Raw genomic sequence first — 27,957 nt, 5'->3', positions numbered from 1 at the left:
TGAAATGTAGTTGTCATTTTTGCTGGCATTTATGGTGATGCCTGAAAGTCATATCCTTTTGCATAAGATTATCTGTTTGTACTGATACAGCCTAATGAATTGGCAAAGAAGTAGAGGTTGCAGAATGGACTATAACGTATATAACTGGAATATTACCTCTCCTTCATAGATGACCAATACTTTGTAAAGAGATTTTTAAATACTTTCAGTGAAATTATATTTGGGACACTTACATAGTTTGCCTTCAAAGAACTGTATAAGTATGAAGAGACTGAGGGCTTCAGGCACAGATATATACTCCTGCCAGAAAGGCACATTAATAAATTATGGTACTTATTCATTTCTAGAGTTAGTAACTCTAACCTTTTATATTTACATATAATAAGCTGACTGCTTTTTAAAAGGTTGCATACAGAGTGTCATCTTAAGTTTGCAGGAATGATTTAAAATATATGATTTATATCATAAAAAATGAGCTTTGAGAAGGGCCCCCAATGTTTTCTTCATACAATACCAAAAGAAAGTTTTTTTGAATTATAATAATTCTGAATTATTTTTGATTAACAAAGAAAATGGTCTTCTACTTTAGTGTCTGTGATTACATTACAGTACAATAAAGAAAAGTCACTAATGGGTATCTCTGAGGTCAGGGCTGAGACTATAGCATTCAAATTTGTTTATCAATGAAGCCAGGACAAGACTGTGCTCCTAGGATATCAAGCTTTGTTATCAGAACAAAATTTCAAGAACCGCCTTAAATACCAGACTAAGAATGTCATCCTAATGTATAGTTTCTGAAATAAGTAACACTCTTCCAAATGCCTGGGACACGTATGGAGGGGAGAACTTTATCAGACAAGCTGCCAGTCTTTCATTAATGGCAAGAAGAAAATGGGACATTCAAGATGCTGAAAAGAATTATTACAAATACATGTGCACCTTTGGTCACTGCTTTCTGGTGAAGAAAATATTGTGCATAATAATTTGAGAATGTATTTAACATAAATTATATTTGCATGAATTATGATTATTCATATGGTCAGATACATAATGGCTTGCTTGATAAATGGCTGATCAGTGTTATAATCAGCCCAAGAGGGACCTGCTTCAAAAAACCCTCTCTTGGGGGCACCTGACTTTCTAGATATTTTCCATTTGCCTTTAAGCAGTGAAATGGTGCTGATTTGGGCACCTCAAACAGCTTAATCCCAGCTTTCAATTTGCAATCTGGACATTGCTACTCCAAGCTGGGATGCCTGCACAAATTTGACAATTGCTTGCCATAAACTCCAGATTTCCAAGAAGCACAACCAAGTGGTCAATGAAAAACCACTCCAAGGAAATGGAGCTATTCATAAGGAGATAACATCAGGAAACCATGATTTCTGTCTTTAATAAAAAGATAAAAATGTGATATTTTAATGAGGAAAAAGAATTGCTAACTGTACTAGCATTTTTAATCACTGTGTTTTGATAATGGGACAAATGCCTCTACCTGAGACTCAGCGTGACATGTTCAGATGTGGGACATGCCTTCAGTATTAAGGAAAAAGAAGTTGAAATATTTCCTTATTATTAGGTAGCTGAATTACGCTGAAACTAGTCATATTATTATTATTTTTTTACTTCATGTCTTGCCTCAATAAGATTCCCAACTCTTACGGCAAACTCCTTCAAACTGACTTCAATTGTCACATTTTGGGGACATTTCCCCCGACTGATGCTCACCCTGAACTGGATATGTGATCCTCTTACAGCTTCTCCTATCAGCCTGTACCCTTCTGTATCATTGATTATGCTCTATCATAATGATTAGGTTGTTGATCCTTACACCTTTTTTGACTCCCCATGTCGTAATCTCTGGGGAATTAGCACTGCGGATTCTTTTCCTACAATGCTAAAGAGAATGCTTGCCCCTCATTTGACATTAAACTAATGGTGAATAAAACGATAAAATCCTTACAAACAACTTACCTCTATTATATACCAACATGAGTATCTACACTGTTTACATTGCAGAATTGGGTAACTATTAACCTCTGCTTTTGCTTTTATCATAAACATCTTTCAGAAAAGGAAATAAATCAGACTGTGAAAAAATAGTAGTTACTTTTTATACCCAATATCATATAATCTTCAGGACTTTTAGGAAGAAAGTTCTGAGACAGATACTATTTTATTGGAGCCTTAGATCTGCGTTCAAGTGAGTGTTTAATACTCTTCTGTTTCTGATAATAAAAATGCTTCATTGGTTCTAGAAAATAGGAAAATTAATGTAGATATGTAGCAGTTAATTATAACATGGGAAGTTAATACAAGAAAGCCTGTAGCAAAAGAGTATTATAATTAAGATAGAGAAATTAAAACAGCATAGGATTTTCTACCTTTCTCTTCATTACTAGGCAGGAATGACCAATTAGGTCATGTACGATATAATCAATTTGATAAATCATAAGGGTGCCTTTTCCTTATTAAGAATGTTTCCTCAAAGTATAAGTTCATTATGTTATAAATAACATGCACTTGCTTCTTGCACAGATAAACAGAGTCTTAAAGGGTGAAGTACGAGGTTTGAAATCACTGTTGTTAATTAAAGGTATATGACTTACAGTGTCTGCCTCTACTTGGTTCTGACTCTTTCTTTTTCCACAAGCAGTTTACAGCCCTGAGAACATACCTTTATCTAGTGAATATTAAAAAATATATATTCAGATAGCTACATTGAAGACTTAATTCTATCTACTGGCATTTAAAAACTAAGTAAAATCTCAGTTCAATCTCTGATGTTTTAATAGCAGTTGTGCCCAAATAGGAGGTGTCAGCAATATGGTGTATTTCAACATAATCATATTCTTATGAACACAGGCTTTGCTTAAATATCTGCCACCTTTCAGAAGCTTCCAATGAAACACTAAAAACCAAGTTTTGCTCCCAAATGCTTGTGTTTTAGTCAAATGAATAGAATTGGTTCTCACACACTATTTTTTTGTTGTTTTTGCAAACTTCATTTTTATTTAGCTTATGTACATATCATGTAACAGTGAAAAAGCTCCAAAGTGAGACGACTCCACACAGTCAGTATACTTCCCTGCTCAACAATATAATCAGTCGGCTCTCTGTTTGCTAAGCTTGGCTGAAACAAAGCACTGATTGGGCAGCTGTGAAAACGTATAATACCACTAATTATGACTGACAGCAAAATTAAGTGGAAGATGTGGGTGAGGGTGAGGTGGGTAGCCCAATGCAGATTACTCACCTAAATAGAACCTCTCATTAGCCCAACAGGACATTGAGCAAATTTAATAGGTGAACTTGGGATTTTTTTCCTTAAAAAGAGTTTACATTCTCTATACTTCATTGTATGAAAGAATTATGTAGAAATTATTTAAGTATCATAATCAAATGGATTATTAGAGGATGAGTTAATATATATGGTTAAAACAGGCCACATTTTGATATGTAACAATAAACCAACTGTTATTTTTTGTTTTTTGAAATGTATGCATATTTGTACTTTTTTGGCTTTCTGAAAGACATCTATTTTATAAAACAGGTCCTTGTAACTTCATTCAATAGCAATGCTTCCAAAATAGACATGGAAACTTCCTTAGGTAAACTTAGGTAAAGATCTTTCTAATATTTGAAGACTTGACCTGCCAATATTTAATGGTTCAATCAACTAATAAATATTTATTTAGTGTCTATACTTTTTTAGCATCATATATATAAAATGAAGCAAAGAACTTATTTGCAATATAAACTGCTTTATTCAACCTAGTACATTTGACTGTTACGTTCTTATAAAATTTCTGGTAATTAAATATGGTGCCATAGTATGTAACAGTGTTTCACAGAGATGTGTTATAGAAAGCCAGACACACTGCAAAAAGGAGATCTGGGGCCAGAGAAATTTGGGAAATACATTATGTGTGAAGATTTAAAATGCATATCACCATTAGCTTATATAGAGACATACAAATAGTCTAAAAACATGAAAAACTATTTATCTTCTTTAATAATCAAGAAAATGCAAATTAAAATAATGATTTTTTTCACTGATCATGTAAGCGTTGACAGAAAAAGAAGACAATCTTCAGTGTTGACAAGGTAGTAGGGAAATGAAAATGCCCACACATAGAATGGACAAGCGTGGCTGGTTGTTTTGTAAATTGGTACAGCTTTCTGGCTGAAAGGATACGTCAAAAATATGTTCACATTTGAACCAGCAATTATTTACACACACACAGACTCTCTCTCTCTAAGTCTGAATTTTTTTTCTGGGCTATATTATAACTATATGGTGGAATAGAGTGATTTTTTTTCTTTTTGCTTATCTATACTTTCTACTTATTCAAAACCAAAGTTTTAAAAAGAGACATAAAAATTTCTTGAAAAAAAGTCTGAAGTTACTTAATCTAAAACCACAGAGTAAACTTTCAAATCCTTCTTTTTTAAAAAAACAACTGAAAGAAACCAAAACAGAAACTATTCAATCCTATGATTTTTTAGCAGTCAATACCTTGAACCTCATAAAATTTATTGATATAGAAGCCAAGGAACTGTGTGAATACAGGTACTGAAAACCAAGTGAACAAAACTAAAGACAATATAAACAAAGAATAGTTCAGACGACTCTCAAATGTTTTATTATTCGACTCACAAAGCCAAATTTGGTGCTTCAATTTGTTGCAATGAAGGAGAGTGCTAACTCATTATCTGAAGAAACCACTTGAGGTAAATGGACATTCACAGAAACATCAAGCTGATGTAAAAAGATGCCAATTTTCAACATAATAGAATGCTGAATTATTTCATCTTCTTAGATATATTACTTGAATTTTATTATTGTAATACTCATTGTTCTAAAACAATATATCCTTAAATGCAGAATCCTTATTAGTCCAAAGGTACAGTTAAAAATAGTTACACACTATTACCACTATTTGAAAGTAAATCTAGAGAAGAAAGGCTAATCAAGAAGGGGGGGCAATATTTACAGATTTGGATTAAAATAGATCTGTAAAGAAAATAGAACATGATAGGTTCAATAGAAATGGGCAGTATTGCTATCCCATGAAAGGCAAAGAGGAGATATAAATTAAGAGTAGCCATTTGTATCTGCTTTTAAAAGTCTACCGAAATAAAAAAAAAATATGCTCATTGGAACTCTTGCTATGGGAAGCATTTTCATTTAAAACCAATTTAAGGGACACAACAGACTACTCTAGTGACCTAATAGCATATGGGGAGAACTCAAAATAATAAAGTAAAAATAAAAGACTGATAAGAATACTACATAGGAATATTATTTTTGGAATTACATAAATAGGGAATGTCTTGAAATAATTTATCCACCAATAGTGCCACAAAAATAGAAGTGCTATTTCATGTAATCATAATTTAAATTTGAAAAGCATTTTTAATGTAGAGAAATGTTTTATTACCTAGATTATTATCTGATCCAAATCTCACAGAAACTCTCTATATGTGTATATCTGTATTTAAGAAATACTACAATAGTGTGTCAGGTATTTCTGTTTTCTCACTATGTGATCCAATACAGTAGCCACTAGCCACACATGGCTTTTTAAGTTTAAATAACTTCAAATGAAATGAAAGTGAACATTAAGTTCCTCAGTCACACTAGCCATATTTAAGTGCTCAATAGCCACATATGGCTAGTGGTTCCTCTGTTGGACACTACAGATATAGAATATACTCATCATTGTAGAACATTCTATGGACAAGGCTACACAGAATCTTGGGAGAGAACACTCAACTTCCTATGCAGCTTGTAGGCTGTGGAAAAAATCCTTATCAGCAAACAAGGTGTAACCCTGTACATAGCTTCTATGGTCATGGTCTACAGTGTGGTGAATCAGACTGGAAATGGTTACCCCCATTTTATAGACTAAGATTTATGTTCAGAGAAAGAAAATGCCTTCCCTGAGGTCATACACATAGCACATGACAGACCCATAAGCAGAATCTGAGTCTGAGATCTCTGGTAGTCAGAGATCACACTCTTGGAAAAAAACGGAAGCTATATAGCTTCCATCTGACATACAACTGAACATAATTCACTATAAGTTAGTTCAATATAAAAAGTATTATAATTTTTCTCAACCTTTCTTTCTGTAATTATGTCACTAAAAACTATAGCCTGCCACTAACTTAATCTTATTTAAACTGGATACAAACAATCTCCAAAAATATTTTGTACTGAATTTTAGACAGATGATCAAGGATAACTAGATTGATCAATACAGTTACTGTGTTACAGTAAAAGAGTAAAAATTCAGTAAACCAATCATTAAAAAGTTTACTTAATGAGTTAGATAACTTGGGTGAATGTGTTATAATGGTCAAGGTAATCGGTGTCCAATGCCCAGCATATACACAGTAAACATTTATTCAGAGTTTGATGGACTTTAACTTACTCTATTGTAATCAGGAAAATAGTAGACATAAAGCAATATTTTTAGGATATCTTTGGCATATATGGAAAGAAAATGATTACTGGACTGGTTTGAGCATAAAAAGCACTTTGAGAAATGGCACTCTGTTAATTGTAAACAATTTTGGAAGAATAAGAGTTTTGAATTTACTTTAAAGTTGCTTTTGTCAATGAGATTCCTGAGTCTGACTTCCCTAGAAAAAGTACATAGTATAATCATATTATCCTTTATTAAAAACAAAATAATTGTACCTGAATTAAAATAGATTGTCTGATTTTTCCCCTCTTTGTCCAGATGATCATATTCTGCAAGGCCAAGAAGAGACCAGACATACCTGCCCTTCATCCACTTATCCCTAGATCATCATTCATCATCTTCCCCACTGCCCAACTCAAAGACTAGCCCTTACAATATTCTATTGTCAAACAGAATTTTATTGCAAAATGTGGTATGTTCTATTGCCACAAAATTTCAGAGCAAGAGGGACCTAAAAGGTCATAAATGGCTCTAACACTTCTCTGCATATATCTGCATATAAGAAACACCACAGTATGGCCTGTCTTAGTTACATCTGCCTTCCCCTAGGAGCAGACTTGGGAAGTTAATACAGGAACCCCCAGGCAGCCTGCAGGCAACAAGAGAAAAGCTTGTATCACTATAACCCTGTGAGGGGCTTTCCAGTTCTTGATCCCTAGTTTGGAGAGTCAGCCTCAAGAAGTAGCAGGCTATGAAGTTGCTGCAGTGCATGTTAAAACAGCAAAACTTTTCCCTGTAATATTTGACCAAGATCATGGCTTTAAATTTTTATTACAGCCTCACTTGTAGGCTGAATTTCTTTGGGTTATATTTTTAATACTAGAGAAGGAAAAAGTAACTCAAATTGTCTTTGATAGGAATCAAAGCTACCAGAACCAAGTGAATTATATTAATAAGCAAAATTTGTGCTCTAAACTTTTTTTTGCAACTCTGTAAGCCACAGTACACCTGGCTCGTTAGGTAGGGGAATGTGGCATCAGTGTATGCATTTTGTAACATGTACATAGTAGATGATCATGAATATTTGTTGCTTACATTACTGTAATTTAAATAAAATATTACAGAACTATTGAGTTCTCGTTTAGTATAACAGAATAAGCACCCAAGTTCACCTCCCTTCTCTCTGTTTTTAAAACAATAAAACTATATTAATGCTGGAAAAAAAACCAGAAAAGGCACCAGCAGAGGACCAGAGAGAAAGTGAGCAGATGAAAGGACCTAAGTTGACAAACAAAAGAGTATGGAAAAATGCAGCCTAAAATACCAGTAGTATAAGCTCTTACTTCCCAGGGAACATAAAGGGCAAAGGGTGGGCCATGGTCCAATCATCAGGGGAATTAATTAAAATCCACCATTGAGAATGGGCAGGCTGGTAAATCACCTACTCCTCCCACACCCTCACCACTTAATAGAGCAAGCTTTCTCACAGAAATGGCTTTTGCCCCCAGGATAAAGTCTGAGAAGTGCATTATCAGTCTAAGAAAACAAACCATCTGTCTGGAAAACGCACCCAATATGGGTGGAGGAATGAGAAAGATAAGCAGAGCAGTTTAGCCTTAACTCTCAGCCTCAATTACAAATGTACTAATTAAGTCAGCCATGCCAGAGTAACATTGTATGGGCACTGGTGTGCTCAATTCTGAAGTGAAGACCCTAAGGTGAAACTTGTCTACCAACACATCCCCTTTTTAAGGGAGAAGCTTATTTTTTAAAGAAATCTAAACAATCATGCAGAATATTTACTTCACATACTAATCGTATTAATAAGGCTACTCCATATATTGAACCAACAACCAAAAAACATTAGGTATTTGAAAAAAAGCCAATAGCCTAAAAAATAATGAAAAGTTAAAAAATGTTAACAAGTGGCGAGAGATGAAGTAGACAATTCAGGGAACAGAAGAAAGCTTTAAGAATCTTGCAATTTGTATCTTCAGAAAGATTTTAGTGGCTTTATAAAACAAAAGCAGTCTGATGACAATTATTTTTTCTTAAAAAGCTATGATTTAGAGCAGAGAATCAATAGACAGAAAAAAATATATACTCGAGTTTATTTTTTGAGTAATAAAGATAACCACCAGAAGAACTTAATAGAATTACCAAAAATTGATGGTGACGAAAAATCACTAAATTCCTACTCTTTTTATAGCAGGGAGTTACCATATTCTATCTATAGTTGATAAATCAAGAAATAGAAGCAGTATTTTTCACATAATAAATGCTGCAGGAAATCAGTGGAAGCAATCAGTTAGTTGGCAGGAAGAAGACATTGCTCTAGTTTAGTTTATTTTTAAGGGTTTGTGTATGGAGACAGCCAAAATGTCCTGTTTAAGAAACATCTGCAGGACTCCTTTCAGTTCAGGAATTGGCACATGAACCAGTATATATTCAATATGCTTGGATATTTCTCTAAAGACAAATCCAACCAGGAACCAGTCACTTGTTTACTGTTGAATGCTCCCAGAAAAGCAATTCCCTTCCGACCACAAAAAGCAATATCATAAAGAAGATATGAATTGTCAGTTTCTTGTGGGCAGACAGTATTTCATTTTCCATTTTCAAGAGACCTAAAAAAATAAAAATTATAAAAGGTGTTTTCTTCTTGGGTTGAGGGAAAAGAGCCACTTCTTATCATTTCAGAGCATTTTATATATATTTTTTAAACATGCAGGCATTATTTGGTTCCTTTAAAGTTTTTTTTTTTTTTTTTTTTTTGAGACAGAGTCTCGTCTGTCACCTAGGCTGGATTGCAGTGGTGCGATCTCAGCTCATGGCAACCTCCGCCTCCCGGGTTCACGCCATTCTCCTGCCTCAGCTTCCCAAGTTGGGACTACAGGTGCCCACCCTCACCCTCAGCTAATTTTTTTGTATTTTTAGTAGAGATGGGGTATCACCGTGTTAGCCAGGATGGTCTTGATCTCCTGACCTCGTGATCCGCTCACCTCGGCCTCCCAAAGTGCTGGGATTACACGCTTGAGCCACCATGCCCAGTCTTAAAGTATTTTTTAAAACATCTAATTCAACAATAGGGCTGAGACTAGGTGGTTAGAAAAGTGAATGAGCTTAAAATAAATATTAAAGGCACTTTAAAATGAGGATGAGAATTTCAGAATCATTAATAAGGCACTAAGAAAGGTGGATTTAATTATCTCTTATTCACCCAATTAGCAGTTGTTTGAACTTTGAGAAACTATTGCAGAATTAGTGTGAGAATGGTCTCCTCTTCCTATACAGGTTTAGGAAATAATTCTGTATTTTTACCCATCAGTGCCTTTCCTAAGCGTAATGTATTTTGTTCATATATTTTTGAAAATACTGACAATATGAATTGGAATAACCTAAAATGAATTAGTCACCATTTTCCAGTCTTAACAATTACTACATTTTTATGTGTTTGGATTTGCTTTATTCAAAGAATTAAAGCTGAAACTTAATAAGAATAATTAAACATCCAGAATTTTAAAACGAGTTAAATAATGATTTAAGACTTGGAACCATCCCAAATGCCCATCAATGATAGACTGGATAAAGAAAATGTGGCACATACACACCATGGGTTACTATGCAGCCATAAAAAATAATGAGTTCATGTCCTGTGCAGGGACACGGATTAAGCTGGACGCCATTATTCTCAGCAAACTAACACAGAAACAGAAAACCAAACACCGCATGAACACAGGATCAGAAAACCAAACACTGCATGTTCTCACTTATAAGTGGGAGTTGAAGAATGAGAACACATGGACACAGGGAGGGGAACATCACACACCGGGGCCTGTTAGGGGGTGGGGAGCAAGAGAAGGGAGAACATCAGGACAAATACCTAATGCATGCAGGGCTTAAAACCTAGATGACAGGTTAATAGGTGCAGCAAACCACCATGGCACATGTATACCTGTGTAACAAACCTGCACGTTCTGCACACGTATCCCAGAACTTAAAGTAAAATTAAAAAAAAAAAAAAAGAAATAGCACATAAAAATAAATAAATAAATAATGAGTACCTACTAAACTCAGCTTTAAATAGTAATGGTTAATTTGGCTTTATTAATGCTAGTACTAGTAGTACTTTGTTAGTAAAACTACCTTTACTAGTACAAAGTACATTTTTATAAGTGCATTGCAATAGCATGAAATTTTCTACTAGATCGAAATAGATTATTTACAGTAAGCAATGTTGTTTAAAATACATTTAAGCATTAATTAGGAAAAAAAAACCTACTGTTTGGAATCTTGACAACTTGATATATTTCAAATGACTGTTTTGAGGGAAACCTCCCTATAAAAATCTCAGTTAAGATGGAAATGTACCCAGTGAAATACTGTTATATATCACCATTTCAGAATAAAGAAACAGAAATAACTTAAATTCATATAATATCTGAAAGCACCTTATTTATTTTAAAAATAAATTTTTTAATTTGTAAAAATTAAATAAAAGCAAATAGTTCAGCAACAACACTACAAGTTATTATTAAATATAAGATGCAAATATTGTTAAAATCTATTTGCATATTCAATGCATAAATTAAAGCCATCAAGCATTCCATAAAGTGACATTTAACAAATTATAATCAGGTATTTATAAATGGAACCTTAATAGAAGAGTAAAATTACTAAAATACTTCCAATAAATCACATTACAGTAAATATTTTATCCTTCCTACATCCCACAAATAATCTCTTTATTCCTGAAATAAAAAGGAGTATCAGAGACATTTGACAAGACCCATCAGAGACTAAGTATAAAACTTAATCTCCAATATGCATAAAACTCTTTTTAAACTTCATACTATTAAGTTCTTAATAGTATAGTTCTTAATTAGTTCAATCATTGTGTCTATCTGATATTCAGGAGTTAACCAGCTGAAAAACTTGGTCAAGCAAGTTAGTTGTATTTTGCAGGCAAAACTCCAAAAATCTTATATTACTGGAATTATTTTGCTTTTAAACTGAATTTACCCAAAACAATTGGTTTGTGCAGACAGTTTTGTCTACACACTACACACACACACACACACACACCAACCAACCAAACACATAGCTGAAAATTATGCTAAATATATTCATAGACCATGAAAACACACAATCATAAAATCGTGTTCTCTTCAGACTTTTAATAATTACATTAAACATTGCAGCAAATTATAAAGATCCTAAATATTTATTTAAATTATAAATGCATTTGCACACTATCTTGTAGCATGTTAAAAAAAAATCTCGGCTCACTGCAACCTCTGCCTCCTGAGTTAAAGAGATTCTCCCACTTCAGCCTCCCAAGTAGCTAGGACCACAGGCACATGTCACCACACCCGGTTAATTCTTTTGTATTTTTGGTAGAGACGGGGTTTCATCATGTTGGCCAGGCTCGTCTTTTACTCCTGGCCATCAGTGATCTGCCCACCTTGGCTTCCCAAAGTGCTGGGATTCAGGCGTGAGCCACCATGCCTAGCCTTTTTTTTTTTTTTTTTTTAATAGTAGCGTTTACTACAGTGCTTCTTAAATTTTAATGAGCATAAATTAACTGAAGACCTTGTTAAAATGCAGACTGTAATTCAGTAGGTGTGTGGTGGGGCCCCACTGAGATTCTGCATTTCTAAGATATTCTCAGGAGATTTGGTTGGCCCATGGAACACACTTTGTTTAAAGAGGCTTTGGAATAAGTGGTTTCTAACTTTTACTAATAATCAGAATCACCAGGAGCTCTTGGTAGAAATAGAGATTTTCTGACCCTTTCGCCAAAAATAATACATTTGTAAGTTGGGGTGAGACTCAGAAAAATGTAACCCTGATGGTTACGCAAGTTTGGGGCACGCTGACGTAAAGACTAGTAAACTTAACAAAAACTCTATCCATTCCTTAATGTCTCACTATTTCCAAAAATCTTTACATACTTCAGAAACTTTTCTTCGTTAGTAAGGATAAACTACCACTTGATGAGACATGGAAGAAAAATAAAATTGAATATTGCTTACCATTACAGTTTCACTCAAAACTATACTTCGTTTTTGATTCTATGAAGAGGTGTTTAGATTAAGCATTATGAATAACAAAAGCAAACAAAATTCCACGGAAATAAATAAAAAAGAGATTGCTTTTTAAAGTACCAACTATGTGCCAGACATTGTGCTAGAAACACTTGTGTGTATTTTTCATTATGTAGCATGGGAAAATGAAGTAATATGCCCCCAATGTAATAATCTAGCAAAGAAAAGTAAAAAAGGAGGAACTTTGCAATCCATACAGATGTTACCGTAGCAAGATAAAAATACCTTAGCCAGGACATGATAGGGACTCCACAAACTCCACCACTTTCAGAGCAGAGAGGAAGGACAGACTTGAGTGGGCAAAGCCATGGTGGTGGGTAAGAAGTGAACATATTCAGGGCAGAGTGAATATTTAATTATTTTTGAGAGTCTGTTAGCAAGGCAGTTGACAGAAAGAGGGTAGATTTTAGAGAAGTGGCCTAAACTAAAGAATGCCAAGTAAGTGTTTAGACTGACAAACAGAAGAAAAAATTTAATGAAAGTAAGGTGTTAGTTCAAGAAAGATAAGGAAATGTAAACTAATAGGAGAAATACAGGAAGTTGTGATCAGAATGTTAAAAAATTGTCTGGTTTTTGAGAGCATGTGTTGGAACATTGCCTATTAACTGTCAAATCCTTTTTGTGTGCTTGTTTGCAGTGGATGGAGCTGAAAATCAGTGGTTTATGGGAGGTGGAGAAAAGCAAAGTCAAAGTGTTCAAGGCAGATAAGTTCATTCAAATAGTCAGGCATTGTTCTAATGTAGGGGGAAAAGCTTTCTTTTAAATGATGTTTGTAGTGGAGTAATAAAAAAAATCAGAAAAATGCCATAGATGGTGTGATGTAAAAGACAGATCTTAGAGTCAGACAGTCCTGAGTTTGGATCTTGACTCAATCATTTACTGAAATGTAACCCCAAACAAATTATTTTATTTTTTAGTTATGCTCACTTTCCTCAATAAAAAAATAGTGTAAATGTGTATAATAAAAATTATTGCAAAGAGTTGTAATACCTCAAAGGGTGTGTGGGCTTCTGCCGAAGTGAACATGCTGTGATTTTTGCCTCATAAAATTTGATATACTCGATACTTTGACCAAAACTTTAGTTAAGGGCAAAAGAGAAAAAAAAAAATTCATGTAGTTTGAAGAGCTACAACAAATTTGCATGGCTGGTAACTTAAAAAATGTGGGGAAAGGATTCTGATTATCATGTTAAAATGAATTATTTTCGGTAAAAATGATGTAGGAACTATTTGCTCAGAAGTCACAGAAATATTTGGACAGAATATACTCTCAAATCAAAAGTCACCAATTCCTGAAATTCTGCTGTTTAAGGTCTACTCTGTGAAGCAGAAATATCATCTGTGAACAGACAACTATTTTCCTGAAAGGAATAATTTATTCTTATCAGTCATCAACTTAGAATGAATATATTTTTCAGGTCATTCTCTAAGAAAGGTAGATCAGTACAAGTTTACAGGGAAAAATGTTGATAGTAAGGCCTAGGGGTTAGCTTTTGGACAATTATCTGGACACAGTACAAAAAAAAACTTGGGTGGAGGTGGTTAGAAACAAAGTCGTGAGGCTCAGAAATGACAAATATGCAGTGAAAGTGGAGTGATAAAGAAAAGTTTCTTGTTTTTTGCCTCTTTTTTTTTTTTTTTTTTTGAGACAGGCTTACTCTGTTGCCCAGGCTGGAGTGCAGTGGAGGGATCTCCGCTCACTGCAACCCCCACCTCCAGGTTAAAGGGATTCTCCTGCCTTGGCCACCCAAGTAGCTGGGGTTACAGGTGTGCACCACCATGACCAGCTAATTTTCGGTTTTAGTAGAGGCGGGTTTCACCATGTTGGCTAGGCTGGTCTTGCTCGAACTCCTGACCTCAAATGATCTGCCTGCCTTGGCCTCTCAAAGTGCTGGGATTATAGGTGTGAGCCACTACGCCCGGGCAAAGCAAAGTTTTTCAACTGTGGACTCCAAGAGCAAGGTGCCTATTTGTGTCTTTTGTTGCTATTTATTTCTTCATTATTTATTTTTGTTTTCCTTACACTTTAGTTCCAATTTCATAAAAAGCAAGAAAAGAGGTTTTTGTGTGTAAAGATGTTATCCTGGCATATCTTTATATCCATAGTACTAAAGGCAGATTTAGGTAGTTAAATATGTCTAAGGGCAGGTTCAGTGGTTGGTTTATTGGGTTTCTCTTAAAGTTTAAAACTGACAATACAGTAAAAAAGAAACTATCATAATATTTCTGCATATAATTCTCTCCTGTTACATGATCTGTTTTCACTAAAAGGTTTTCCTAAAATTTGAAAAGCTTTATTTTATTAATTACCAAAAATTAACCAATTATTTAAAAAGTTCAAAATCTTAATGTATCTAAATGTTTCATAAAATAATTTATGTTCTTTAGATTTATGCTAATCCATCAACTCTGAGGAAAAGGAAAGAACACTCACATTGTGACTGTATTATTAGTCTTTTATGAGAAAATAGTTCCTAAGTTTTAACTCTAATGAGCAGTTATTCTCTTAGCTAATAATATCATCAAATATAACAAATATGGTGAGAGTAAAGCTGTCACATCTAGAAAATTTTAGCAGCAATAAACACACCCTTTCCTTATTTTACATGATTTGTCATAGAAGCAGGAATCCCTAAAAGGTGATAATCAAAGCTCGAATTCAGGTGTTGTGACACTGCGGGAGAAGGACATAACGGTAGTCACAAACTATAAACAGACAACACATAATATAAGAGTTAACAGTCTAACTATGAGTTTGCTCATCTTTAAATTTCTACCCAGTTCAGATGAAAGTGGGTTTCTATTCTTTTTAGAGATTAACTACCTCTCTCTGTGCCCTTAATGGCATCACCCTCCTCCCATCATGTTTCAGACCTTGTTTCAATACTTTGTTTTCCCTCTTGCATTTTTAATCTTTTCATCGCCACTGTCAACATCTCCCCTCCACCAAGATCTTTCTCAATTCTGCTTTCGTCTCAAGCCACCATTCTATCATTTTCCCCTTTAGCAGCATTTTTCCTGAAAGACTAATGTATACTATTTGTAATCTCTATGTACTTCTTTCTCGGTGACCATTCAAATCACTGCTCTATGGTATATTCTATTGAAAACACTCTTGCCAAATGTAATGACTTTCTTCGTGTCTTATCCACAGTCTTAAACCCACATTTCAGTCTTTAATAATGCTAACCACCCTTAGGTTAAAAAAAATCTCTTCCAGTGGTTTCCAGGGACTAGGGGGAGGGCGGAATGCACAGGGAAAACACAAAGGATTTGTAGGGCAGTGAAAACTGTGTATGATACTACAATGGTGGATACATGTAATCATGTATTTGTCCAAGCCCATAGAATGTACAACACCAAGAGTGAACCCTAATGTAATCTATGGACTCAGGGAGATAATGATGTGTCAGTATAGGTTGAACAGTGGTAAAAATGTACCACTCTGGTTGGGATGTTTATAATAGGAGAGGCTATGTGTGTAGGAGGTATATGAGAAACCCCTAACTTTCTCTCAGTTTTGCTGTGAACCTAAAACTAATCTGACAAAAAAAAAAAAAGTGTTAATTATAAAGAAGATGGCCAGGCACAGTGGCTCACGTCTGTAAGCCCAGGAGTTCAAGACCAGCCTGGGCAATGGTGAAACCCCATCTCTACAAAAAATACAATAATTAGTCAGATGTGGTGGCTTATGCCTGTGGTGCCAAGTACTGGGGAGGCTGAGGAGGGAGGATCGCTTAAGCCTAGGAGGTGGAGGTTGCAGTGAGCAGAGACTGTGCCACTGCACTCCAGCCTGGGTGACAGAGCCAGACTGCATCTCAAAATAAATAAATAAATAAATAAATAAATAAATAAACGGAAGAAGATACTAGCAACAAATCCAATCTGTCCGTGTGCTTGTGTGTGTGTGTGCATGTGTTTATGTGAGTGTATCTTCTATTGGCCTTTGACTGCTGGCTCCTGGTTCTCTACTGCTAAAGATTCACATTCTTTGCTGGCTCATTCTTCCTTTACCCAGTGTCTTGTCTTGCGACTTCTCTGTACTATCTTACTTTTCACGATCTCCTTAAAAATTATGGGACTCTAGTCTCCTGTGTATTATATGACTTACAAAAATGCATCATCTCCAACTCAGTGCTAACTGCCTACTGAACACACAGATATCCCACTTCTCAAACAAAACCGATTGTCACTTTCAACTTCCTACTGCCTGTGGTCAAACCTGCTATTTTTGTGTTTTAGGTATCACCAGGGTCACAACCTGCCAAAATAACCAAGTATAAAATTACAGAAATCTCAATTTCTTGTTTTTCTAATTGTCAACATGCTTTTAAAAATCAAGTTGTTGTATTCTTTCTTTTTTTCTTGTTTTTTGTTTTGTTTTGTTTTTGTTTTTGTTTTGAGACAGAGTCTCACTCTGTTGCCCAGGCTGGAGCGTAGTGGTGGTATGATCTCAGCTCACTGCAACCTCTGCCTCCCAGGTTCAAACAATTCTCCTGTCTCAGCCTCCCAAGTAGCTGGGACTACAGGAACATGCCATCACACCCAGCTAATTTTTGTATTTTTAGTAGAGATGGGGTTTCACCATGTTGGTCAGGCTGGTCTCGAACTCCTGACCTCAGGTGATCCACCTGCCTCAGCCTCCCAAAGTGCTGGGATTACAGGTGTGAGCCACTGTGCCCGGCCTTGTTTCTTAAATCTGTCTTATTTCCTTCTCCTGTCCTTCCCCTAGTTAAGATGACGATGATTGGTTTTTCTGGTAACACACTCTAATTGGACACATAGACTCCAATATTTTTTCTCATTCCAGTGACTGCTTTCTATTGCTCTAAGGATATCTTAAGTAGGATGGTCTAGTTATGTTACATCCACTTCCTTACTCAAAATCTTACAGAATATTTAAGGTCCTTTTAAAAAGGCACTTAAAACTTCAAATTCTGGCATTAGCCCATACAATAAGAGGCTACATATGCCAATAAGATTTTGTTTTAAATTTTATCTCAAATAAACCTCTCCTAACTACTTGTTTTTAATTCCTCAGTACAATGATTGAATCTCTCCTTAGAGTGCATAGATTTTTGAGTCCTAAATTATGTATTTCCCATTTTCATAATCTAAATTTCTCAAATATAGGTGATAACTCATCATTTTACTGAAAATGCTGCTTAGCAACATGAGTTATCCATAGTATATGCTCAGTGAATATGTGTTGAATGGAATTATCAAGGGAGCTACGTAAGAATAATTCTAAAAGTGTGAGTTAGACAAGTACGATACACAATGTTAAAAAAGGAATTAATCCATGTGAACTGTGTTGGTGAAAAAGCATTCACGTGCAACAGTAACTGAATTGGGGCTTGCATAACCAGTAGAAGTTGATACACAGGGAAGAAAAGGAAACAGGCTACCGGGGGAAAGAAAAAAAAATGGAATATGGTATGTCTGAGAACAGAAGCAGAAGGTAGGGAAAGAAAAGAGCCCAGTTTGGGGTGGGAGACAGTCACAGTAACAAAACTGTATGTGCTAATTAACAATAGTAGAATTGATAGGTCCCAGATACTTATCTAGGACTGATCTAGAATCACAATTTCTCGAAAGAATTCTGTAACCTCTGTACCCATTTCTATCACTAGTGCTATGAATATATTTTATGGGATAAAAATTTTATGTTATGAACTTAGTATCTTTACCTGATCAATCCAAGCATCTATCCTGGGCTTTATATATTGACTGTCTAATATTTAAATATCAGACTTAAAAGTACTGTCTTATCTCCTTTTCTTAGAATTTCAAGATCAGGATGGCACAACAGATCCACTAACCACTTACTTTTAATTGTTAATACATATTTATCTGACACATAGTAAACAAACAACCGGAAAAGCCTGGGAAACCCTCAGATTTTGTTCCTTTCTATAAAGCAATTGATCCTTCTTGAATGTATGATCTAAATAAAGAGAAAACGTAAAGGATTAAGGCTTGGTAACCATTAGGCTTACTCTTTTAACAATTAGAAACTAAATTTCTATTACCTTATGTATGTTTTTTGTAACCATTAGGCTTATTCTTTTAACAATTAGAAACTAAATTTCTATTGCCTTATATATGTTTTTTAAGTGTCCTTTTTCTCCTAGCTGAAGTTCTAATAAAAGAACATAAGCAATAAATCTACAGTCTGGAATTTCACAATTCACTTTAAAACATTTCTGAGGAAATCACTGAGGAACCTTAAATTTTCCTTTTCTAAAACCTTGACCTATAAATAAAACAATGTCATAGATCTGATGGAGACCTTAAAAGTGTCCTCAACAAACCACATGTAGTCAAGTAATATGAATGGTAATTTTAAAAGTGATCATGATATCCATCTGGTTTTTAAAGCTTTTTCATAGGTAAATGTGATTAGCAACATTTGGAAAAACAAAGTGACTTCCTTATTTGACAGATACATAGAATTAAAACTAAAATAAATGGCCTGGCAAAATTAATACATATGAACCATGAGTCAAGACTAAAGAACTATCAGATCATCAGTAGCTCCCTCCTGAATTCAATTAATAATGGGGAGATATTAAGGAAGTCACTTTTATTCTTTAACACTTTTTTCAATTGTAAAATAAAGGAGTTGAATTAGATGAACTATAAGGCCCCTTTTAGCTATAATAACTATCAATCCATATAGGATGAAAATAGATGTTAAGCAGACATCCCTTCCTTTGAATTTTGGCAATCTGGCAATGTAGCAACAGGGCGCAACCCTTCCAAAATAGCAGTATCTACTCAGGTAATATAAAAGGAGAAAAGAGTAGATACGCAAAAAGTATGTTTTCCAGCCTCAATATAAAAGAGTTTAAGAGATATAATCTCTTATACCTACAACTTACAGGCAACAAGGATAGGGAAGAAAATAAGGATAAAACAACAGTACATTTGTTATTTATATTAATTGTCTTATATAATTTTGTATTAATGATCTATGCATCAGAAAATGTTCTTCAGGTATGTGTATATGATACTCTAGAAATAGTGAATTCTTAAATTTTTAAGCTTGTTTATTCAATTCTGAGGACATCATTTTGGTAACACTTTCTCTCTACAATTGCACAACTCTCTGTGAATTTATGAATTATGCTTAATATAATGAGAATTTATCTCTGAGATGTTTGCTTGATGCCTCCCCTTTATTATAATCTCTTATGATGAAGTTTCTTACTCTCATTCTATACTGTCTGTATAATAGTCTGTATGCCAGACTAAATATTCCACATATAAAATTCTAAATAACAGCATTACTCATAAAATATTAAATATATAACATACATAGTCTGAAGTATAATGTTATAACTAGTATTCTGGATCTGAAGAGTAGATGGTTTCTTCCAATATTGTAAAATATCTCACAATATCTCTCTTAAGAGAGACCAGGATGAAGTCTGGTGGAAAAGAAATCATGACTTCATGGAAAGGAGCTAAGGAGCATGATTGTGAGAGCCTGAGCATTACAAATTGTTCTTGATGCTAAGTATTTTAAAAGTTCAATTTTGAATTCTCTAGCTTGGTATAAGACTTCATCTGATTAACAGTATGAATCTATTTGCATAAAATTTATCATTATGATAAACAATAGGATTATTTGAAAGTAAACAAGTGCAATTTCATCTAAATTGTCTGATGCATAAAGTTATTATAGCATAACAAAACTCCAGTGACAGTAGGCTTTCTGAATGCCATCGTTAAAATACAGCATGTAGTTTCAGGTTTAAGTTTTGTTGTTGTTGCTTTTTTTTTTCAGGTTTAAGTTTTAATGTCGATGGAAGTCCTGTGCTGCTTAACCTGACATCCTATGTATTGAAATTTATATTTTAAAAATCCAGTTATTCAGAAATATTTTTAAGTAAATACAGTACTGCATAAACTATGCCAGTTATAAACATTTGGTTCCATAATTTTTTAATCCTATGCATAACAAACAATTCATTCACCTAATGAAAATTACAAATCTAAAACACGTAACTTCAATAAGAAAGAAAAATGAACTGCACATAGAATTGAATAAAGACACATGCACACTCTTTTATATAATTGCTTAGATATGTGTATGTATGATGTATGTTTGTAGGTGTATGAGCACAATTCTGAAAATTTATACACTAAAATGACAAAGCATTTTATACAACTTTCAATTATGCTAAAATAAGATGATGTGGAAATAGACAGGGAACAGAAATACAAATGGTAAATACAGAACACACATTTTCTTAAGCGATGTTTAGAAACACGCAAAAACTTAGAGCAAACTGTTAGAAGTTAATGCCAATTATATGTCATATTTGTAGAGACTATCACTAATAGCTCATTACAAATAACTTTAAAATGCAAAATACAGTCTGTCCTAATAAGCACCATAAATGAATATTATTGCCACATACATATTCTAGTGTGTGTATCAATTTATTTGATGAAAAATATATTAACAACAAAAAAACCACTAACTAAATAAATAATCCTTTCATCAGCCCCCAATTTCTGCCACACTAATGCTTTGGTGAATCATCAAGGGGAGTAAATTATTCATTATAAATCTCAAAGAGATCCTCCATTGAAAAATGTTTGCTACTGGTCCTTCTTGGAACCAACATCAAGAATACTCTTGGCAATCTCAAATATTACAGTGAAACAGAAGGTGAGGGGCAACCACTCAGGAGAGGTTTCTAGAACAAACTGAGCTCAGGGAGCTTACATTCCAGCTGAGAGGGGTGTGTAAAGATAATTACTAATATGTTGAATTACAGTAGGAAAAAAAGATTAATCAAGAAATTGCATACAATTGTCAGCCAAGGCTTTAAAAACAAAAACCTGTATTCTGTTTCAGATGGATACAGCATCTGGAATGTTTTTAACAGTAACCCTAAACATGGTCACTATATTATATCTTCATGGCATTAAGAAAATAATCTATAACGTAAGTGTTTGAAACATTTCATTATCTTAAGTTTATTTCTTACTGAAGGGCCATAGTATGAATACCATCATAATAATCAATAAAAACTACTCAAAAATAAACACAGTAAAACAATGAATTCAAGTGTACACCACACATCTTTATACAAATGCAAAGAGTTAACTACTGTAAACAGCTTTTACAAAAAGGGTACTGTGAAAAAAATTACTGCAACGTTATCCTTGGTTAATTGTTTTCAGCATGTTAGTTAAAATTGTCAAAACTAATAAGTAGTAATTTATCTTTAACTTCAGGTTACTCTCTGCTAATATGTTTATAATATAGGAAGGAAGAAAAAAGTAGAGGTAATTCAACATTGCCGTATGCATTTCCTAACTTTGTATCTTCATGTGCTCTAGCTGGATACAGACAATTGGGGGACAATCACTTTTCCTTACATATTTTAGCCATGATTCTTCTTGGCTGCCAGGCATCATTTAGGTCTGGTGAGGCAGAGTTCTGTCTCTTCCACTTAGCTGTCTTCCACTTAACAAGCCAGAAAGCATTTGGATAACATTATTTTTTGTGTGAGTGAACAAGTCAGTATTCAACTTAAATTGATTAATATAAAGACTCCTCTCAGTGGGTAACACTGCCATCTGTCTTGGCCATGACCCAAGGTACAATGTCCAATGCCCCTTTTAGTGTTAATAGCAAAAATACACTTAAATTTACATCCAACAGAATTGACTCTTTCGTCCAAGCAAGAGTATATTGATGCTATTACAGATACTGACTCAACATCTATTGCATGTTTACTATGTGTTAGTCATCATGGTAAGTACTTTTTAGGGTTATCATATTTAATTCCCATTACCACCTTATGAGGTAGGTAGTATTATTGTTATAATTTTACAGACTGAGAACGTGAAGCAAAGCAAAGTTAAGAAACTGGCCCAATTATCAAACCAGAAAGCTGACTGTAGAGCCCACAGGGTGGATTATTTGGTTGTGTAGGATTTATGTAAAGCCTCAAGAGAGAGATGAATTTGGAACACAAATAAAAAGATATTTTAAAAAGTGTCACTATCCCTGTTTTCTTATTTCTTCCAATCCAGCATCCCCATTAAAAATGAACCATTCAGGAGATAATCATAGCAAAGACCTGTAGAGAGAAAGATCAAATGTGGCCAATGTAATTTAATTTGAATGGAAAATAAAGCAGTTATACCAAGGCTAGACAAGTTTCATTTTCAGATTATAGGTACAAGACATTTTGTTCATCAAAAGATTCATCTGGCTCAATGCTAAAGGTTTTAAAAATAAGAGCCAAAGACAAAGACCCTAAGCATTCCACATAATTGCCTTTGCAGTTAGAACTAACTGGCAGAATCCTAGTAAAACAGTATTCACTTAGGTGTAAAAACCTGTAGGCAAGACTAACAATAAGATTACTTGCAGATAGGTGTTAATGAGGTCATTCAGGCAGATGAGGTGCCAACAGGGTATAGTTAGAGAGTAGTGAATGAACTTGGGTTACTATCTTGTAGGGAAGCCAAAGATTGTGAAATTTAGAATCTTGGCAGAGTTACTCATTTGTAAAGCTGTTTGATAAATCAGGAAAAAAAGAAAGGCATGTATCCTAGTACTGAAGTTTGAAAGAAAAGTAAAATAAGTGAAGATTTTTTTTTTCAGATTAAACTAGACACTATTTGAAAAAACTGAATGTGAAAAGCAAGCACTGAAAAGTATTCTCTAACAATGAAGCTCTCTTACTCTGATACCCTCGTTTTTTAAAGCCAGAAATTAATGCCTTTTTATCTATTAAATTCAAAGTTATAATAAGGACATTATATTGTTACTCTTAGAATAGTGAATATACAATCGAAGGAGCCCAAATATTTCTTTAAATACAACAAGTAGATAAAATTTAGAATCACAATTTTCACATAAAGATAAGTGCATACAATTACTGCCCAGTATTGCAATGAATTGATAGAGGCACAATAAATATAATTTATTAGTGAGTACATTAAAATATCACTACTGTTCAACAATGTGATAATAGAGAGGTACAATACTCAAGGGATGGCCAATGTTTGATGGTTATCAATAAGCCAAGACACCAGAAAAAACCCTACGAAAATATATTTTTATCGCACGTTTTGCTAGTAAATTAATACAATTATATCTGAAAAAGGATGGTACGATGAAAAACTTTTGACCCCTGTTTAATATCAAATATGTAATATTATTTCCTTGAGATAATTTGGGCTTTAACCTTCACTTGGTAATGTAAGTGGCCTTCTCTCCCTGCAATTTTTGGCACTTTACTTTAGGCTTGTTAATAAACTTAAGAGATTTTTATTTTTTAAGTGAATTGGGTGTTATAGGAAGAGTAAAAACTAATTTAATCCATCAATTTGGAATACGTGCCTGAAAATTTTGGCTTATATGTGTGTGTGTGTGAAGGCTGATCAACCATGGAAATAATATGTGTGACATTAAATTAACCCTTCGATAGGCATTATGTAGGGTCTCTTAAAATTTGCAAACTATTGTAATAATTCACAACCTATTATAAATGTCAGTTACATAGTGATGAAAAAATATGGCAGGCTTTAGGTACCCCATCTATCTTTTTGACCTCTTTCTTCCTTTTAGCCCACCAGTACTCTTATGGTGTTCCAGACTACCACTCTGGCATATTGGTACTTATAAATGCAATGAATACTAAAACAGAACCATGTCCATCACATAGCAATTGTCAATTATGAATAATATAGTATTTTTTCTGGTTAGTGTATTGATTTTAAATCACATTATGTAGCCATTTTAGCATGCTGAAGTTTATATATAAGGTAATCAATAAAGGAAAATAAGCAGTTAATATTACTTAAATAATATTTCCCTTGTGTTGTGAAGCCAAGAAGCCCCATTTGTAAAGTCACTCAATGACCAATATGAAGTATGAAATTGGCACACTATGGAGATGGCAAAGATCTGATGGCAAATGCACTGCTATGCTCCTCGTTTCCCACCAGCCATACCAGACCTCACTAACTCATCCTGGTGCTCTTTCTATCTGAGAGATGAGATGCAGTCTCAGACACATGGAATAACCTCAGACTTCTACTCAACACTGCATTCAAAGCAGCCAAGAACAATTTGGAATACCTTTGGAAAGACCAATACACCGGTCATCACAAACTTGGGCAACAAATTCAGCTTTACCATTGAGAAATTTCATGGCCTCTGGTGAATCATCTTACTTCTCCATGTCTCATTTTCATTCTGAAAATATGTCAGTGAAAATATAAAGATTTGACGCTATAGATTTCTTTTCTCTCATCAGTAGAATAGAGATTTGTTTTAAATGGTAGAAGTAGTTTTAGATAAAAAGCAAATACTATTAGCAGTTAAGCCAGCTCACTCTTCAGTCTAACGAAAACAATTTTTCCATTGGGATTATTTTAGGAAAAAGTGTTACTAATTAGGAATACTGTCCCATTTTTAATGCACTATTTTTAAAAGTAATTTTAAGTTAATTTTCCTTATTAAGTTAAAGTATATAATTGCACTTGATGTTTACCCAAAATTTATCTTTCTTTAAAATATACAGAGAATACTTAGAAATTAAGATTATTTTAATCTTTCACATAAACTTAATTACATCATGTCAGCAAAACTTACCACAATTTTTAAATATTTGCTATTTTTCTTTCAAATGTTGTTACAAAAAAACTTAGGGGGACCAAATACTATAGGATTAAAGTGAATGAGACCACAAACCAGGTAATTTCAGGTCTCTCTGAAGCCAGCATATATAACATTTATTACCCATCCTTGACATTCACTATTTCTTTTTTTTTTTTTGACATTCACTATTTCTATAGAATAGGATATGTTATTGCTGCTTCCACTTTTGAGTTTATTTTTGTATTGCAATTAACATTTTTAAAAGTTTCATATTTTCCATAAATATCCTTTCATTAATTTGACACTATTTTTATTGAAAACATTTTCTGTTTTTTTAACCAAAGTATGAAATTAGATATTTCTTCTTCATTCAGGAAGACATTGATTGTATATGAGTATTAATTTTGTTGTTGTTTGCCAATTATAATTAGGAAATATTATGTATAGAGTAGTAAAAAGTAAATAAATTTTGGCTGAGTCAATTTAGAAATACTCTAGCCCATTGAGCCTAAATAAATACATCATTTCTTAAGGAAACAAGCAAAAGTTGTGTATAGTAGTCCTTTGGTATGTGTAGGGGATTGGACACACATAGATACCAAAATCCATAATTGCTCAAGTCCCTTATATAAAATGATGTACTATTTACATATAACCTATGCACATCCTCCTGTATACTTTAAATAATCTCTAGCTCACTTATAATACTTAATGTAAAATAAATGCTGTGTAAATAGTTGTTACACTGTTTTCTTTGGGGAATAATGATAAGGAAGAAAAATGTATGAACATTTTCAGTACAGATGCAACCATCCATTTTTTCCCCAAATATTTTGGATATGTGGTTGGCTGAATCCACAGATACAGAACCCATGACTGTGAAGGGCTGACTATATGTGAAAATACATGACTTATATATTTCAAGATTTCTTAAGAATGCAGGTAGAATCTATGCTGAATAGAAACATGAAGTTGCTTTATTTAAAAATTCTTGAATGGAGACTTGAGGATTACTATCCATTTCCAAGGATAACTCGTATGTGAATTGGGCCACATAAGCAATTTTCACCAAATATTACAGTCCAAAGTGACAAGTTACACTCTAGTGGCAGAATATGTTTAAAAGGCCTTGGTATATTTATATGACAACTTGAAGAACATGGAACAGCAATTTTGTTCTAAAATATGTGTTGAATCAACCCATTATCTATGTCCATTTATTTTCTGCATATCAACACTCCCTCATCAAATTATTCCTAAAAGTTCAAGAAAAGTATAGTGGTGTTAAAGCCTTTATATATTTAAGGTAGTCAACTCACAGAAACTGTGAGATGTATATCTAGTGAAACATAACTAAATTGAGAACAAAAGAAGCAAGACAAAATCAACTAATTACATCTGTGTCTTAACATTAGTCGTATCTTGATTATCTGCACCAATGGAAGGAATCGGCTATAGAAAATCACATATAATCTATTTAGTGGGACTGGGTCCATGGCCTTGTGCCTAGTAGCTGAATTTCTAATTGCCCAGTGTAACTTACTGCAAATGTGTTGTGAGGATGCCCATCACCAGAAGAGTGGCCACAGATACATAATTTTGTTTCTGGAAGCAATTCCTAGGTTAAACAAAGAGAATCAGGAGTTGGCTTTTTTTTCAATCTTAAGGCTTATGCTAATAACGTACATTCTCATTTTTAAAAATCATTTTTTGGGATTATTATCTTGGTAGGTCAAAATAGGGAAGAATATTCCATCATTGTCTCACAGTTAACTAGTATAGATTTTAAAAATAGAAATAATTTGGCAGATGGGAAGCTGAATATTTGGATCATAATAAATTAACCCATAACCAAAAAATCCACTGATTATGTACCATGATACTGCTGTAGGAACCTTACTTCCCACTTGTAAGCTAAGAATCATAAATACTCCTATATATTTAAATGGCACTGCAATTTTGGTGTATGGGAAGTTATTTGTTCTTAAAATGTAATCATCAATAATTTTGAAAAAGCAAACTTCTGACTTGTAATCAATTGTAACCAGTACAAATGAACATAAATCCTGTCCTACCATGTCATGTGAGAACAATCACAATAATTTTTTTAAATAAACTGCTGTGGTTATGCATTATTATATAAAAATTATTGCCACTAAAATGTATCTAAGACTATGCAACCAACCTCCAAAATATCTGTTAAAACCTGTTGAATTGTACCATTTGCATTGAAAACTACTCTATATACTCAAATGTATAGTTTGCATTTTCATCTGTAAGAGCAAAGTGATTATTTATTGATAAATGACATGGAATGTCATTTTTTACCTAAGTAGCATTAGACATTTCAAAGATTTTGTCTGAAGGGCAAAAGGATTACACTGCATTTGAATAGACCATGTGACAACACATCCTTAGACTTCATGTATGATATGAAAGCATGATCCCCATTCATAAGATACACAAGGGAAATTATAACTATACCAGAAAAGAAGAAAAGCAAGGAGGGATGTGTTAAGGGTGTCAGGGAGTATTTGTAGTGGTTTGATGCATGTAAATATTACATCTTATAAATAATTCTTTTCAAATACATCTATGAAGTTCAGAGGTTCTGTTTAAGAAATGGATTGTATATGCTTTACACGTCTACATGCCATTTTCTTGAAGATAAGAGCAACATTAATTCAAACAGGAAAAATGGCTTCCAAAATACCCTTTTCCCTCTGTTTCTTAGGAAGAAGTATGTCACCTGATGCTAGCAGATGAAGACTGGGGG

The 27,957-nt window shown here is 33.8% G+C and overlaps 1 protein-coding gene across 22 annotated transcripts in view; it reads right to left on the bottom strand.

Moving 5' to 3' along the window:
- The window catches only part of FOXP2 (forkhead box P2), a 607,270-nt gene that overhangs the window by 97,553 nt on the left and 481,760 nt on the right, over positions 1-27,957 (bottom strand). For 13 of the 22 annotated variants that reach the window (XM_054559697.2, XM_054559694.2, XM_063726142.1 and 10 more), the window contains one exon: positions 26,725-26,799. The exons of the other annotated variants lie outside the window; for them this stretch is intronic. In XM_054559697.2, coding sequence (XP_054415672.1) covers positions 26,725-26,799 — 75 coding nt within the window. The remainder of the gene's footprint in view (positions 1-26,724; positions 26,800-27,957) is intronic. 22 annotated transcript variants of the gene reach the window in all.

The sequence above is a fragment of the Pongo abelii genome, chromosome 6 (genome assembly GCF_028885655.2).
Source record: "Pongo abelii isolate AG06213 chromosome 6, NHGRI_mPonAbe1-v2.0_pri, whole genome shotgun sequence".
Lineage (NCBI taxonomy): Eukaryota > Metazoa > Chordata > Mammalia > Primates > Hominidae > Pongo > Pongo abelii.
This window is presented reverse-complemented; position numbering and strand designations above follow the sequence as displayed.